The sequence below is a fragment of the Centrocercus urophasianus genome, unplaced genomic scaffold (assembly GCF_019232065.1).
Source record: "Centrocercus urophasianus isolate 14NV4802_14NV808 unplaced genomic scaffold, USGS_Curo_1.0 seq_11, whole genome shotgun sequence".
In the NCBI taxonomy this organism is placed as follows: Eukaryota; Metazoa; Chordata; class Aves; order Galliformes; family Phasianidae; genus Centrocercus; species Centrocercus urophasianus.
The window spans coordinates 39,721,087-39,737,072 of record NW_024884253.1 but is presented as its reverse complement, the minus strand read 5'-3'; the positions used below and the strand labels follow the sequence as shown (position 1 = coordinate 39,737,072).

General features: G+C 42.3%; 2 protein-coding genes and 1 long non-coding RNA gene across 12 annotated transcripts in view; 1 reads left to right on the top strand and 2 right to left on the bottom strand.

The window, feature by feature from the left end:
* Nucleotides 1-15,986, top strand: part of SPIDR (scaffold protein involved in DNA repair) — a 210,683-nt gene that overhangs the window by 181,691 nt on the left and 13,006 nt on the right. For 4 of the 10 annotated variants that reach the window (XM_042837230.1, XM_042837221.1, XM_042837252.1 and 1 more), the window contains 8 exons: nt 167-310; nt 409-468; nt 3,884-4,082; nt 5,227-5,379; nt 9,910-10,003; nt 11,448-11,562; nt 12,065-12,118; nt 14,461-14,916. In XM_042837230.1, coding sequence (XP_042693164.1) covers nt 167-310; nt 409-468; nt 3,884-4,082; nt 5,227-5,379; nt 9,910-10,003; nt 11,448-11,562; nt 12,065-12,118; nt 14,461-14,601 — 960 coding nt within the window. In that variant the 3' untranslated portion in view covers nt 14,602-14,916. Of the gene's footprint in view, nt 1-166; nt 311-408; nt 469-3,883; nt 4,083-5,226; nt 5,380-9,909; nt 10,004-11,447; nt 11,563-12,064; nt 13,651-14,460; nt 14,917-15,986 lie in introns of those variants that run through there. The other 6 variants (XR_006171761.1, XR_006171760.1, XR_006171758.1 and 3 more) reach the window with 4 other exon arrangements.
* Nucleotides 3,874-4,800, bottom strand: LOC122170457. Its single transcript, XR_006171766.1, has 3 exons — nt 4,587-4,800; nt 4,442-4,510; nt 3,874-4,069 (listed from the first exon to the last, which is right to left on the bottom strand). It is a non-coding gene; the product is annotated as an uncharacterized LOC122170457 (long non-coding RNA).
* Nucleotides 15,670-15,986, bottom strand: part of CEBPD (CCAAT enhancer binding protein delta) — a 1,174-nt gene continuing 857 nt past the window's right edge. Inside the window, 1 exon segment of the mRNA XM_042837283.1 lies at nt 15,670-15,986. This exon segment is cut by the window's right edge and continues 133 nt beyond it. Within this exon segment, the coding sequence (XP_042693217.1) occupies nt 15,697-15,986 (290 nt within the window). The 3' untranslated portion in view covers nt 15,670-15,696.

Here is a 15,986-nt window from a genome sequence, read left to right as displayed (position 1 = left end):
TTTTGTTATCTCAGCTTCTACTTCAGACAGTCATTATTTTGTTTTCCCATCGTTCTTAATAAGAAAATTGTGTGGTTCATTTAGGACATTATTATAAAATAATACTAACTGGACAAATTGAAATGCCTTTTTTAAGGTCACATTTCTTTTCTCTCCTTTTTAATAGATGACAACTAATCTGCCTCCTCCCAGCTTCTGTTATGTTCTGACTGTTCAGTCTGGTGAAATACACATGGAAGTGGATGAGGAAGAGACGATTTCTAAATTGTACCAGCCACCAACTGTGCATAATCTAAAGGAAATTCTTCAGGTAAGTTGCTTTCAAAGTCTGGTAACCGATGTTTTGTACCACTAAATTTCACTTACCATATTTGACTCACTCCCTGTTTTTGTACTTTTTTTTTTCAGATGGGTGGTTGTCATGAACGTTGTAGCTTTTGGGCACGAGTACTGTATCTAAGGCCACAGGTAATCTGTTCATTTAGCAATAAGATTGACATAAAATTAACATAACGTTTGTGTGAAGAGGCCAGCATTTATCTTGTTTAGGGGAGAGTAAAAAAACCTTCTGGATTACCTTCAAGAGCTGTGCGAGAAGAATGATCACCAGGTCCAAAACGCTTGTGAGTGGGTAAAATGAACTTCAGTTTCAGTACCATTTACTCTAGAAGGTGAATTATATTTGAATAAATTGCCATCTAGCCCAAAGTAATATTTCACCCTAATAAAGGAGCTCACAGACAATTAATTTAGTCTTGCAATTTAAATCAGTTTGTAGGTAAGTGCTGTCCTTAGATGTACACAGCGAAAAGTTATTGGTCAGTTGAGTTGGTATAGAATGTAACTGGTGATGGTCTTATAAAGATACAGTTTTGCTCTTTGCAGGCAAGTGGGTGGACTGTTGTTGTTCAGCAGAAGCCCCTCCAGCAAACTTGGCTTTTAGGGTCCCGCAAGTAGAAAGGAGGAACTTTAGGTAAATACATGTGCTGTCCATGCTGTGCTGGGAAGCTTGTAATTACATTTTATTTGTTTCTGATTTTTTTCTGAATTATGCTACAACTTCCTTTTGAAACGTTGCTAACTCCCTCAGTAGTTGAAGGATTTTTTTGGCTGCTGATTTATTTACTCTTTCCTGGCAACTGGACCCTCAGTACAGCTAGCTCTGGGGAAAACAATTTGCAGTTGTCCATCAGCACCACAGAAAATAAAGCGTGAATCAAAGCATATGAACCAAACACAAAGAAACTCCAGAACAGACAGCAAAATAGTTGAGAATGCTTCCCAGCAGTATGGGACATAAATGTGATGTAGGTCTTTTCCTCTTGCTTCAGCAGCCTATGAGTTGTGATTTGATTGTTAGGCAGGGAGTAGCTTTAGCTTGTGAGAAGGGCAGCTCTTACTACTCAGCAGTGCTTTCTTCATGCTAAGTGACAGCAGAGTATTTTTAAACATGCAAAGTTAGGGTAGCTTAATGGGAGATCTTTAGGCTGCTAGCAGAAATGTACATGCTAGCAGGACATGTACATATGTGGAATTCTGTGGCGTCTGTTCAATTAACAGAAATAAATCAATTACAGACTAGTGATATCCTAGCCAAGCATTTTTGTATTAGGGAACATCTACATCTGAGACACTGGAGGTCATCAACATTCTTGTGTAGAATCACTTCATCACTAAATTAGAGAAAAGATGAAGAATGCAGAAACAGATGTGACTTTGAAGAGTAGAAATTCATCTAACAAGAAGAAAGAAATCTGTGATTCCTTCTTTCTTGAAGTTTTACTAGCTGTTTCCTGAATTTGCTTGGTGAACTATAAGCAGTAGATTTCTGTGAGTGAACAGCGTGATTTTTTATAAAATTTTTGAAAGTAGTATTGGAAAAGCAATGGGAGTTCCTCATCTTTGTAAGCGCTCGGTAACACTCTGCATTGCTGCTCTAGAAAGCTCATGGTATTTACCTGCTGTTAGTGTAGTGTTTCCTAATCCTTCCAGAAAGTTATGAGCTTGTTAATTGCAGTTACCTTTCCCAAGAGGATTTATTCTTCACGTGCAAAACCTTTCGGTGATGATAACTGAGGTAGGGACTATGGTTTAGTTCATTCAGCAAAGATAATCTGCAACATGAGTTAATTCAAATATACTTTAAAAGTGGTGTTAATAAAACACTGAAACAACAGTGTTCTGAGATGCTTCGTTTGTGTGAAGGAGGAATGGGAATATGCTTTTATTATTGCTCAGTACTGTGGTACAGAAGGAATATGGGGAAATATATTCCATCTGTGGTTAAGGAGCTGTCCTTCCTTGTAACTCAGTCCTGCTGCTATTTGTCTGTTGTGTCCTCTCTGTTCAGAACAAATTGTCACACATAGCAAGATGATGATTTTATATAAGTTGAAATTTTTGCTGTTATTATTATTTGCTTTTTTTGGATGATTCTTCTGAAAGACAGCTTTTAATGTGTTAGTAATTCTCATGGGACAGCTGTAAAGCATCTTCCTTTTGAAGCTGCTTTAATGGTATCTGCACAGAGGAGGTACTCAAACGCACGTAGTTATGAGGGAAAGAAATAATGTAAATGCATTAGGCAACTTACGTTAAGGCATAACCATAATATCTGAGTTATGAATTATATCTGTCATTACTCCTGATTACTGTATTTGCCCTAAGAGCTGCCATTACGGGCAGAAGTTATTTTTAGTCCAGTTAACTTTTTCAAGGTGTGAATTTAACTGAAGATAAAAAGTTGGAGTTCTCAGTGCGTTGCCTTGTGCCACAGAAATGTAACTTTAAGGATAAAATACTTGTGTGATATGAGTCTCTCCAATCATTGCAGTATTAAAATGTCCTATGATTTTTAATCAATACACTAATTAAAAATAGTAACAAAGCCCTTTTAAGGCAAAAGTAAAATAATTTCACTTAAATATTGTAAAATATTAGAATTTTTAAAATTACAAGTTGCTTGGACTGGTAAATATGAAATATAATCTTACTAAGCTCATTTTTTTCTAAACTATGGGAAAAATCACAGACACGTGTACATATTATAACAGTTGTGTTGAAAACAAAAAAAAGAAGGAAACCTCTCATTATCAACCTATCTAATTTTGTTAGAGCCTTTGGACTAATCCCTGATGTGTAAATTCATGTCTATCTAAGCTGTCTTGTTCATCATCACAGTGTCAGTGTTTTAAAACGCTACTGACTTAGCAGTAACTGTTTTCAGATACGAAGAAATACAATGTGAAATGTAGTTATTTTGCTTGTGACATCATTAGTTTTGATATACCTTAATTTTTGTACCTGTCTTAGGCAGAAAACTTGCATTGTCATTGTGATTTCCTGCGTTTCTTTCTTATGAGTTATCTCCTTTCACACTTCTATGTATCATTCAAATACCTGCGGATGTGCAGAAAGAAAACCCGGCAGCTTTGTATTTGCAGGAGCTATTAAACAGGGTGAGGTACTCTTCAGAATCACACAACAGTGCATAGAACATTTTCTTAATAATACAAGTGATGTTAGCCTTTCTTTTTTAAGGGAAAAATTACTTTAGTCTTTGTTCATAGAAACATCCAATTAACTTTTTATGGCATTTATTTTCATGTGCAAATGAGTCACGATAAAACATGACAGTTGATAGAGAGGGCACCAAGATCTCCGTGGGTCAGCTTTGGAAAGTTAACTGAAGGTAGAGAGGATAATCTGTAACTGCATTAAGGAACAATGAAAAACCTGATTCATTCTTCTTTACTGGCCGTAAGTGTAGTAATTTGTCAGTTTTATTGGTTGCTTACAAATGAGTGTGTTACTTGTCTTTTCTTCTTCCAAAAATTAATGACTGCATTCTAATTTTGAATTTTTTTATTTTTTTAAATCATAGACAAAACACAGTGTTCCTGTAAATCAAAGAGAGATGATGTTGTTTGTGACTGACTTCACTTTGCAAAGTGTAGTTCGTGGAATTCCAAAAGTTGTTGCTGTGTCAGTCACTGCATCATGTGTTCTCAGTACGGAAATCATAGAAGCCCTCAATGTTGCCTCACGATTCATCTTCTTCAAGGATGCCCTGTGGGGAAATGGTAAGCTTTACGTGTGGTTTTGAAGCAACTGGAATCAAACTGAATGAACACCCGCGTTACTAACACTGTAATACGTAACCTGTATAGACTTCCACTCTGAGATGAAGATGAAACATTGCAAGTTTGGGATGAGAAACCTGAAAGGGGTTATAATTGGAGGATTTCTGTAAGGTTTCTCTTCTGTTGTTGTTAGTTTTGGGTTTTTTTTCTTTGTCTTCCAAGAAAATAAGAAATTAAGTGATCTTACCATTTATTCACCAATATTTCTATCAGTCTTCCTTGATGACTGTTGAATCTAAAGACCAACCTCAAACAAATTTGCTAGCTGACAGAAGATTCAGAAATATTAAGAAACTTACTTTCGTTTGTTTTGATATTCATTTGTACTGATATTTGATTGCAGAATCTTGTTTTATTGAACTTGCAACCTGCAAAAGGAGTAAGGCAATGAACCTAAAGACTTGCATGTCCCTAGATAAAAAGCCATTACAGGCTTTCTTTTACCATTTCAGCTGTGAGCTCTTGGGTGCCAAGCAGGTCCTGTGAGATGGTGGTTCAGTCTACATTCTTTTCTAGTCGTTTGTATGAATGAGGCTCACCCATCCTTCTGTGTGATGTACGCCTGTGTTGTAATTCACCTCTCATGCCTTTGCTCATTTCCAAAATGCAACTATTTAAGTGGCTGTGAGTCCTGTCACCACATCCTCTAATCAGTGTGTTTTCCCTTGCTAACTGAGGTTGCATTGGTTTCGTTTATTTGGAGAATAAAGTATTGCATGCACCTACGCTTTGTAATCTTAAACAAACAAAAATAGCACAACCTTGAGGGCGACCAAGCTTTTTACTAGGGAAGAGACAAGAACTTTCTGTTTCCAGCATGGTACAGTGTAGTCTGGATGGAATCTGCTTTGCTTTGTAACATGTTAGAATTTTAGAGAATTGTTTTCCCCGAGAGTCACAAAATGTAACAAGAGCATGCTGCGTGTATCACTGAAAGCAAAATATTTTGTCATTGAGAAAACCTGGTAGAGTCTATCCATCTGTTTAGTAGCTGGCAGTGACAAATGTCTTTATTGGCCATGACAGTTATCATGGTCACCTTTTTCCTTGTTACTGTACTGAGTTGAAATGTCTTTGTTGGCAGGTAGGATTATTTGTGTTGAACGTACTGTTCTCTTATTACAAAAGCCTCTTTTGTGCTCGGCTGCTGATGCTGACCTCAGTGAGCTGCCTGGCCCTGTCAAACTCGATGAGCTGGATTCTACCACACAGGCCAATTCCATTTGTGCTGTGAGAGGTTCGTATTGGCCTTTTCTGAAATGAATGTGGTTAATTATTTGTGTTCACTTTAATCTTTCAGGTTCTCGTATTGATTTCTTGCACAAACAGGGTACAAGGATGAAAAAGCACCGTACTGCTGTAGATCATTAGGATATTTAAGTTTTTGTGCTTCTTTGTGGGCTTTGTTTGTCTTTTGCTGGCCAAATTCTGCCTGCCTGCTGCTCCCACTCACTGATGCCCCAGAATAAATGTTTGATGCGCAGTCTGTTTGGTCATATTCCTTCCATCACCATCTTCTTTCAGAAGCCTTCTGTTCACATCACCATGTTGATACTGGCAACAGTAAGGGATAACAATATTTTTCAGGCAGATGGAGAAGATATGTCAGCCAGACTCTGAATGATAGGGGTTACTGTCTAATTTTCCTGGAGCTTTGCTGCAGTGGGGCAATTTAGTATTTCACCACATTCACCAAGCTTAACTTAGCTGAGATTTGCTTACCAGCCACTTTGGATCATTGCCTTGTCTGATAGTGTAGTCCTACTGCTAACCGTGCAGAAACATTTACTGCAGTGTATTTTCTAATATTTCTGAATTGTGTAGAAACATTTCATACAAAGCATCTTCTAACACTGTTTACTCAGACTTCTTAAGCACCCAATTTGCAGAGTGCCTGTAGGGAAAAGCCCTTAAAAGCCAAGTAACTTTTGGCTTTTAAAGACATTTTCCCTTTTTAATCTAACTCTTACAATTCCAGCAGCCCTTGTACAAAATTCTTGACACCGTTTTACATTTACACTTCCAAGTATTCACTTGAATGTTTGAAATGATGTTTGAAATAAGAGCAAATAGTAATTACAAATTAATTCTCTCAGCTATACAGCAATACAGAGAAAAGTCCGTTTTAAACCACTCAAAGCTAAACCACTAAACTTACCTTCTCTAGGTAGAGCCGCAAGTTAGCAATGCCTCCATGATTGATATATAAGCCATCTTGAAGTGACAAACATTGAACTCTATATAATGAAAAACAAGCACAACTACAGGCTCTCTAAGCTTTGGTCATTATCATTCCACTGATACCGTGAGGTACTTGAAAGATATTTCTGTCACTGGGTAGGAAATGCTTTTTATTTTCACTTCTGCAGTAGTTATGCTAAGAGTTACTACTCCTCTGCCCTTACTCACTGCAACTAGGTTACACTAATAACTAGGTTACCCAAAGCACCTGTCTTCTTTCATCCCATTCACAGTGAATATAAAGCAAAAGTGCCTGTCCTTTTTTTTTTCAGTAAAGCAAGGCAAAGACATCTTTGTAATCCATGTGTAAACAAACGCTTACTTTACGTATGTTAGAGGTGTAACACTTTCCTTGTTCTTTATTAAAGATGGTAGAATGACATCAGGATAAATTAATCCTACAATCTCGTCATGCTTGATATGAAATTTGCCTGGGGTAGCTACTATCAGTATGTTTCCACACCTTTGAACCAATGTAGAATATGAAGCATCATCCTTAACCCTATGCTACTGCTATATATAGATTGCAACCTTCACTTTTTTGTGTAACTAACTAAAATTATTTAATTGCATTTAAAACATATCCACTGCTTTGGGATTTGGTAGCTAATGCTTACAGCTTACAGCTTTCTAATGAAAAGAAGTGAAAATAATAATATTAGCACTATTTTATTGGTGGGAACATGAATTTGATGGAGAAAAATTGTCTTGGTCACTCACTACCTCTGTCTCATCTATAAAAAACTCACCAAATGGTTAATCTGACTTTCAGTGAGCAGCAGGATTGCTGTGTTCACTGTTTTTCTCTGTGTCCTCCTTTTACTTCCCTTACTGTTGGTCACCTTCGTGTGCTGTGTGCAGGCGTCCTCTCATCAAATGTTGAAAGGAGCTGCAAAGGCTTTCTTTACCCCTACTTGAAGTGTTGCTCCTTCGTGCTCTTTTGCCCTACTTGCTGCACCTCTGCCTTTCAGGGAGCTGGCAGAGTAGTTTCTCAACCTTCACTAGAAAAGCTTCCTTTTAATCAGTGGAACAGCCCTTGGAGCAGATTGTCTTCATGTGTTTGTAACAGTGTTCTGCTAAATGAAGCCTTCCAGTTATACTTGGTCAAATCCTTTCTCCCCCATCAGAAAAATGGGTGACAAGCATAGCCACTGAGTTTCTCACAAATTTCATGAAGGCCCGATCACACCCACTCAGGTACCTGGTAAGAACCTGTGATTGCTTTCCACAAGGCAGTTTATTCTTCTTTCCAGGATCAATCTGTGGTTCTCACCTGTGAGCCGAGGGTTAATGGATTTGTTTTCACTATTCATGCCAGAGTGATTTGTAACGTCTTTTTGCCATATAGTAGCAGTCAGTGTGACTTAAATGCTGGCAGTCCACACTGTAGAGAGCTGCTCTTAATCTTAACCATGCTTACGAGCAAATTCTAGTTAGTTCATACCACGTATGCTGCGTGGGACTATTACGTGATTAATGATGTTTGCCTAGTGTATGATTCACATCCAGTGATTGAATTTTTACACTGGATATTTTTGTCTTTAAGCCCTTACTCAGGTTTCTTTTTTTCAGTTTCCCTATTTGCAGTCTGAACAAAATGGAGTCAGTTGTCTTATTTAGGGCTTTTGGACTGCATCTTTTTTCTTTCCTATCTATTAATCAGGGTAACCAACTAACAGACAACTGATTGTGTACACACTTTTTTTTTTTTTTTTTTGGAGCATTTCAACCAGAGTGTTACTTTGAGTCCTTAGCCCTTCCTTGCATCCCTCACTCAAGATCTGTTTTTCCAGGTGTTGTCCTAATTGAGCTATTGTCAGTTTCTTCTCAGTGTTGTCAGGTACAATCCAGAAGAGTAGCGTGGAAGTGAAAAGCTAATTTTGGCTGTGTGTGTTTCCATTTGAAAGAAGGATCTTAGGAGAATGTCTAAAAGGTTTGAAAAAAACAAGCAAAATCTAAAAGATTTACAAAAATGTACAGATGATCAGCAGCTTAAAAATCACTTTGCATGCAGGATGCAAAAGACTGTTGCAGGATTCTTAGACATGCTGCTGTTTAGAGTTGTATTTCTTCTGACTTCAGTGATCTCTGGTGATCTCATGAGGGAACTCCATGTTTTCATCAAAATAAACTTCTCCAGTAGGCATAATGTCAGAATGATCCTGATACATCTTCCTCAAATGGATTTGTGTTGCTTGTGCACTGGCATCCTGTAGTTGCAGTATGGCACACAACTGGCAGAAAAATTCATACAGTGGCTTGGGTTGAAAAAGACCCTAAAGCCTCCCCCTGCCATGTGCAGGGCTGTCCCCCACCAGCTCAGCTGCCCAGGGCCCCATCCAGCCTGGCCTTGAGTGCCTCCAGGGATGGGACACCACAGCTTCTCTGGGCAGCTGTGCCAGTGCCTCACTGCCCTCTCAGTGAAAAATTTCCTCCTGACATCAAATCTAAATCTCCCCTTTTTTAGCTTGAAACTGTTCTGCCTTGTCATATTACTCTCTGCCATGTAAAAAGCCAATCTCCCAAGTTGAAATGTGTAGAGAGAAACAGATCTGTCAGAAAAGGGGATTTAAAAAAAAAAAAAAAAAAAAAAAAAGGTTGTTACAAAAAAGGAAAAAAACTCAGCAAAATAATCAGTTTTTTCTTTTCCATTAGCAAGGGAGCAAGCCCGTGCTGTGGCAGGAATTATCTGTCTCGCAAATGCTGATAGAAACCCACAGTGCATCACAATTTTTTTCCTGCTACAGTCCAAGAAGTTAAATATAAGAAAAAAAAAAAAAAATAGTGTAATCCATGTTATTTTGTTATATATACAGAAATCGGGTCATAAATGTTACATTTGAGAAGTTGCTTTCCTGGTCTTCAGGCTTGCTGTCCTTTGAATTCCCAAAGGAAATGTGGGTTTGCTGTTTATGTATCATTTCGTCCCTTCTGACAGCCCTTGTCTCAGGAGAGTCTGGAACACAAGAGATTAACAACCTGTTTTACAGACAGTGCAAATGCTCCCTGGTCTCCAGGGGCTTATTTCATTAAATCTATTATACAACTGTGAGATTCTGTTTCAAAAAGAGCTGGAATTTTTAGTCTGTGCACCTTTTGTACTAGACTGAGGGCTTATTTTACTGTAGTTTTGGTCTTTCCGCTGTTCCACCATGTTTAGTTCGAAATGCTTGTAAGAATTTTCTCCATAAACAGTGCTAATTATTTCAGCATATCATTACCATAAGGCATAATAAACTCTTTACTGCTTCTCATAAAACTCAGAATGTTTTCTTGCCAAAACTCGCTAGGCCCTTTGTATTAGTCCAAAGTATCTTTGGCATTCCCTTCTTAAGCACACACTTCAATCTCTGGGTCAGATCTGATCTGTCTTAAATCAGCCTAGATGAAGAATAACTCTATTATTAATGGAGTTTAACTTGCATCATTGTTTTTGAAAATGGCCGAACTTGCTGTGAAGCCAGTAGTGTCTGTGTTTGCTAGCTTACATTTCTTATCTTGTAAATAAAAATACCATTTTCTGCAGGTACTGTTGTTGGAGTTAATGAGAGCACTGCTTTCTCCTGGCCTACATGTGACAGATGTGGCAATGGAAAGTTGGAACTGTATCCCCAGGACAGGTGAGAGTCAAGGTGCTCTGTAGAATTCCAGGTGTTCTGCAGATGTAGCCATAACAGCAATAGGTGACGAAATAATTCCTGCAGGCACAGGCTGCACTTTGTTCCTTCCTAGAACTGAGACGTAGTATTTTTATTGCTGATGAACTGATAAAACCAGCAAGGTTAGATTAATTTATTAAGAAAGATACAAGTAGATATGAAATGGTTTGAATTTGTAGCTACCACAGTTTCCAAGCTAAGTTTTTGCTTATAAAGATTTCAAATCCTACTGCATTGTAGTGTTTCTTTTAATGAACGTGCCACATAAATCACAGGCCTGATTTTAAGCTCCTTGAAAAGTATTTTTTTACCCAATATTGTTACCCTCTATGTCAGTAATTCACCACGGTTTTGTAGCAAGCTGTGATCTTTGCTGTGATTTACATAAATGTGAAAGAGATGCCTTTCAGACCAATGAAATGTACAGCCTTTCTAAAGAGGAAATTGAATAATTTTGGATGTAGAGCTGTCACAAATGTGACCTGTTACCATGTGAAAGGTTCAGCCTGCATCACACTGGCATTTTCTTGGGGAGTATCCCCTTCAGTTACTTAGCCAGCTTACTCTTGAGATACCTGGTGGGATAAAAGCATGAGGAGGTAAGAGAGTACTGAGTGTAAAAAGAAGGAAAGGGGCTTCTCTGTATTGGGAAAACTTCAAAAAAGCAGAAGTAGTAAGGTGATTACAGTCCCCTTGAAATATATACCATTTTCCTAAATACAAGAGGTTTTATTGCATGTGCTCTGCTGTGTAAAACCTCTGGGGGGAAAAGATGAAAATAAAGCAAAAGTTGTCCTACATGCTACTGTCGTGCAAAAATCAAGGAGGTATCCATGTACTCATAGTAGTGCACTTCATGATCTTTTTTCTGTATTCTCAAGGACGCTTCTGCTTTGTTTGGAGAACAATGTGGCATCAACACTTATTTAAGACCATATTCCATTGAGTACTTGTGCCTGTGCTTAATTTTGTGCATGTGGCTTAAGTGCGTGCGTGCTGCAAATGTTGAGTGTCTGCTCAGTGAGGGTCCAAATCAACAAATCATTTAGGCCAACTCTATATTTTTCTCTTTTTTTTTGGCCATAACTTTTAGAAGGTTATGTGATTAATATTTTATTACGTGAGTCGAGTATAGATCACAGCCTCCCCACATGTTGTATGAACGTAAGAAAAGAAGATACTTTTGCTAGAAGAGTTTAGATCCTCCATTAATGTTTCTTATGTCCACCAACAGAAGAGCTCCATTTGCTGTTATCAGGGTTTTTAACAGGGCTCTTCAACTAGAAGCCTATCAGCAAAGTGGTTAGGAAATAAGTAAGCTGTTCTTTGTTTGTTTGTGTTTTGATTTAATGATTGATAACTTTTCCATTCTTTGTGTTTTTCCATCATTATTTGCACGCTTCAGTGGACTGCTGTATTGCAGCCAGTGCTCTGAAGTTGTCATTTCACCCGTTATGAAAATGCAGCTGGAAGTCTTCTTGAGTTGTCCATCCCAATCTCAAAGTACAGTAAAAGTAAAGGTATGACAAAAAATGAGCATCAGTGTATGGAGTGTATTGAGGCTAGATATGTGGATACATGAGTACTGTAAATGGCAGTTTTGTAAAAGCTCTTTTAGAAGAAAAAAGAAAAGATGTAAAAGTATCCCATAATTTAATCTAATGCTGGACTTGTGTGTCATTGCACAGAGAATCCAGGTCCTAGATCTTGATCAAGTAGCACAGTCATTGAGCTCAGCCTGAGGTACCCAAAAAAATAAAGCATCAGGTCCAGCAGAAGGGTTTTCTTGGGTTGGGCTCTTGGGAAGCTCCCCACAGCCTGCAAGGAACTTGTATTTTCACATTCCTATTCTAAGCATCTTTTGTGTCACCTCTCCCCTGCTTTTTTGTCCGGAGAAATAAAACTATGCTACAATGGAATAATTTATCTTTGTTTAATGTGACTGTTTTATCTGTAAACAGAATGTTTTCCAACACCTGTAGTTTTTGTCATGATCAAAACATGTTCATTTCTTCTTTCCAGCTGCTACAAAGAACAATCTCTTCTCTCCTGATGTCTGCTGCCAATGTGGATGGGGTAGGTATAGTGGTTGTCGATGAGAGTTAAACTACATAGAGTGGCAGAGTCCTGAAGATGCTGTGAGTCAAAAGGGAAGATATTTGAATCATAGAAATGGAAGGGATGCTGGAGGTTGGCTGGATGTGGCTCTGGGCATCCTGGTCTAGAGGTTGGTGACCCTGCCCATGGCAGGGGGGTTGAAACTAGGTGATCTTTATGGTCCTTTTCAACCCAGGCCATTTTATGATTCCGTGGTTGGTGTCTGACCTGCCCCTCACACTGGGCTATTGCCAACACATGGTCAGGTCAATCGTGACTTCGTCTGGCAGGGTCTTGAAGACATCCAAAGATAGAGGTCCCACCACCTTTCCAGGCAGCTCTTCTCAGAACTGCACTGAAAGCAGTAGGAGATTTCGTTAGAAATATTTTTCCTCTTCTGTTCAGCCTGGTCCGAGTGGTTTGAAGTGTGTTAGTGTGCTCCTAGCACAAACCTCCCCTTTGGCAATTGCACCTTGCACCTGCTGATGCCCTGCTATTGCATCTCAGGGGTGCTGCAGGCAGGATGTGTAGACAGCTTTAGCTTAGATGTGGATGCACAGCTACTTGCAATAGCAGTGTCCAGACATTCAGAGCTACAGTGGGCAGTGCCAGGCTTTAGAGTCCACGGACAGTGAAGCTACAGTCTGAGCATTCTACCTTTCCTGGCTTCTGAACCCTATAAAAACAACCAAGGCACAAACACAAAATTACTGAGGGGCAGTAATGCTACAGCAAATTGCAAAATGCATGCAAAGTAATACTTTGTAATTGGGATCTATATAAATGAAATACACGTAAGTCGCTGGGATGCATGGGCTAAAGTGCAGCTTATGTAACCATGAAGTAGTTACTCCTTATTCTGGGCTATCAGAAGAACCCTGACATTTGGCACAGTGACCCAGATTTATCGCAGGTAAGTGAGGCACTGAAGGCAGGTGTGTGGCTGCCATTGGCTGCCAGCTGATCAGTAGAGAAGGAGCGGCACCTTCAGAAAGTGATAAAGTGCTGGTAGGAGCTGGAGACCCCTCTTCCCATTGCACGTGGAAGGGGGCAAGGGTCAGCTTGTCTTTTTGGTTAATCATCCTCGGTAAGTGTCTGCACTTAGGTGGTACCTAGGGGGTTCACTTTGCTTCCCCATATTATACAGCGTTCTGGTAATTTGCAATTATGTGCCCCATGGTTTTAATGTGATTCTTGGGCAATCCTTTAAGTATGAGGATTCTCTGAAATTGTGTATTACTTTTCTTGTACCACAGGGTGTATGTTTCATTAAGAATACATTTCCAAACGACGCTAGCTCTTTAAATAGCTGCAAAGTCCTTCAAAATTTTTCAGGATGTGTCTGGTTTTATTACAGGCTGACAGAATGTAACTTTTTCTATATATTAGATTCAAACAACCTCTTCTTCATGTTTCAGTTGTTATAATGCTGGTATTTAGAATCATAGAATGGCCTGGGTTGAAAAGTACCACAATGATCACCTCATTTCAACCCCCTGCTATATGCAGGGTCGCCAACCACCAGACCAGGCTGCCCAGAGCCACATCCAGCCTGGCCTTGAAACACAGCTTTGCTTTTTTTGTGGGTTTGGGTTTTTTTGTTTGTTTGTTTTTTTTTGTTTTCCTATCTATCTGAAGTGAAGGGATGCTTTTTTTTTTTTTTCTTCCCATTAGCATTTCCATCTCAAAACTGGCTGCATTTTAAAAAGCAGCACTTCTCTGTACATTAACCACAAGAAGCACCACTTCGAGTGGCTGCTGGTAGTTTTTTAAATTATTATTTGTGCTGCCAGCGCTGCTGAGGTACACGGGGGTGATGTTTTGCAGTCCCTTCCCTGGGCAATGGGGCTGGGCTCAGCCACTTCTGCCCCGTGGCAACCCCGAGTGGGACCGGCACGGCCACCCGTGCCGCCGCACGGCGAGTCGGGCTGCGGGGCCGAACGGTACCTCGAACGGGTGCTGGATGTGGTTATCGCGTACGGCAAGGGCTGGTCTGATGCTGAGGTCATCGGTACGCAGCGTGTGAGGTCCCGCCGGTGCAGGAAGGCTGCGTAAAGGAAGCACCGGTGGGTTTAGCGAAAGAGGTGGGTTCAGCAAAATAGGTCAAACTTACTTCCCTCCCCCTCCCCCATTACTTTAAACGATTCATTTTTAAAAGCCCGGCGGGGAGGCAGCACTTTACACGACAATGAGATGTAATTAATTAGCAGAAACCCAAAGCGCTCGCTCCTTCCATCCGTTCTGAGCACTTTCCCTTACGCCCTGTGTCTGAGAGCCGCGCATCCGGGACGATCTCACTCTCCGCGCTTCTCTCCCCGCAGAGCTACGAGGCGAGCAGCGTGCTGGGCAAGGAGCTGGGCCCGCTGCCCTGCCTCCTGCTCGGCGCCGGCGGGCGGCCCGGCTGCTCGCGGCTGGAGGAGGTGGCGCTGCTGCCCGCGGGACCCGGCGGGGCGAGCGGCTGAACGGGAGCGCGGTAATGCGGAGGGGAGCCGAGAAGGGAGGCCGTCAAACGGGGGGGTGTACGGAGCGCACAGAGCTCTGCTCGGCCGCCCCGGCTCTTGTGCTGAGCCGTTTGTTGTTATGGCACGTCGAACGCCTTGTTCTGGAGTTCCGAACGGTTGGGACGTTTTGTATTCTGTTATGTCAACGGCAAACACGTTACTGCCGCTTCTGCAATGAATGCCGCGGGGCAGCTCTGCCGGCGGGACCCACGGAAGCGGCTGGTTCCGAGCGGCGGTGTCGGTTACCGCCGGGTAATAAATGGCACTAAGACTTGACCAGCGCTTGTGTTGAGGTGTCCCGCATTCCGAGTCCGCGTGTTCGGGGGGTGCCGCGCGTCCCTGCGGCCGGCTAACATCGGAGCCCTGCCCTCTAGCTCGCCCGGGGAAGCCGATATGGGGGTCGGCGTAAGAGCTCGGGCTGAGGGTGGGTTTCGTAAACGGCGAGAGCGAAGGGCAGGAGTCCCTCAGTGCGGCGGGCGGAGAGCGGCTCCGTGCACACCCGCCACAGCGGCGTCGCGCCGCTCGCCCCGCGCCCGTTCCCTCACCTGGCCCGGGCCGGAGGGCGGCCCCGCCCGCAGCGCAGCGCAGCTCTGCCGCCGGCACAGCCCCGGCCCGCGGCCCCGCCCCGCTCCCTCGCCCCGAGCGCCGCGCCCGCCCGCAGCCGTACGGCACAGACGAGAGCGGAGCGTCTTTAAAATACTCGTTCGGTTTTATTCTTAAGAAATGCTGTAAAAATCGATATAAAAGGTCATGCTCGGTCCTCGCCGTCCTACCGCCTAGCGCACACGGGTGTTCGGATCGTTAACAGATGTACCATAGCTGCATCGGTTCGAGTAACACGTAGAAAAGACAGGGACTACCGTTACAAAAATAACTTAAGGGAGCGAACGAAAAGACGCGTAGCTTCGGTTCCTTTCGCTTCTTCGCGGCGAACGCCGCGGCCCCGCGCCCGGAGCGCCGCGCACCGCCGGGTGGGCCCGGCCCGGCACCTCCGCTCCGCTCCGCGCGGCCCTGAGGTAAGAGACGCCCGCCCCGCGGGCCGGCCTCGCCGCGCCGCTACCGGCAGTCGGAGCCCGCCGAGCCGGGCTGCAGGAAGGAGGCGGCGGGCAGCTGCTTGAAGAAGTGCCGCAGGCCGCTCAAGTCCCGGGTGAGCTGCTCGATCTTCTTGTGCAGCTTCTCGTTCTCGGCCGAGAGCTCCAGCAGCTTCTGCTGCATCTCCTGGTTGCGCCGCTTGGCCTTGTCGCGGCTCTTGCGCACGGCGATGTTGTTGCGCTCGCGGCGCTGCCGGTACTCGGGGCTGAACCTGTCCACGCACTTCTTGGCGCCGCGCTCGCGGGCGCCGGGCG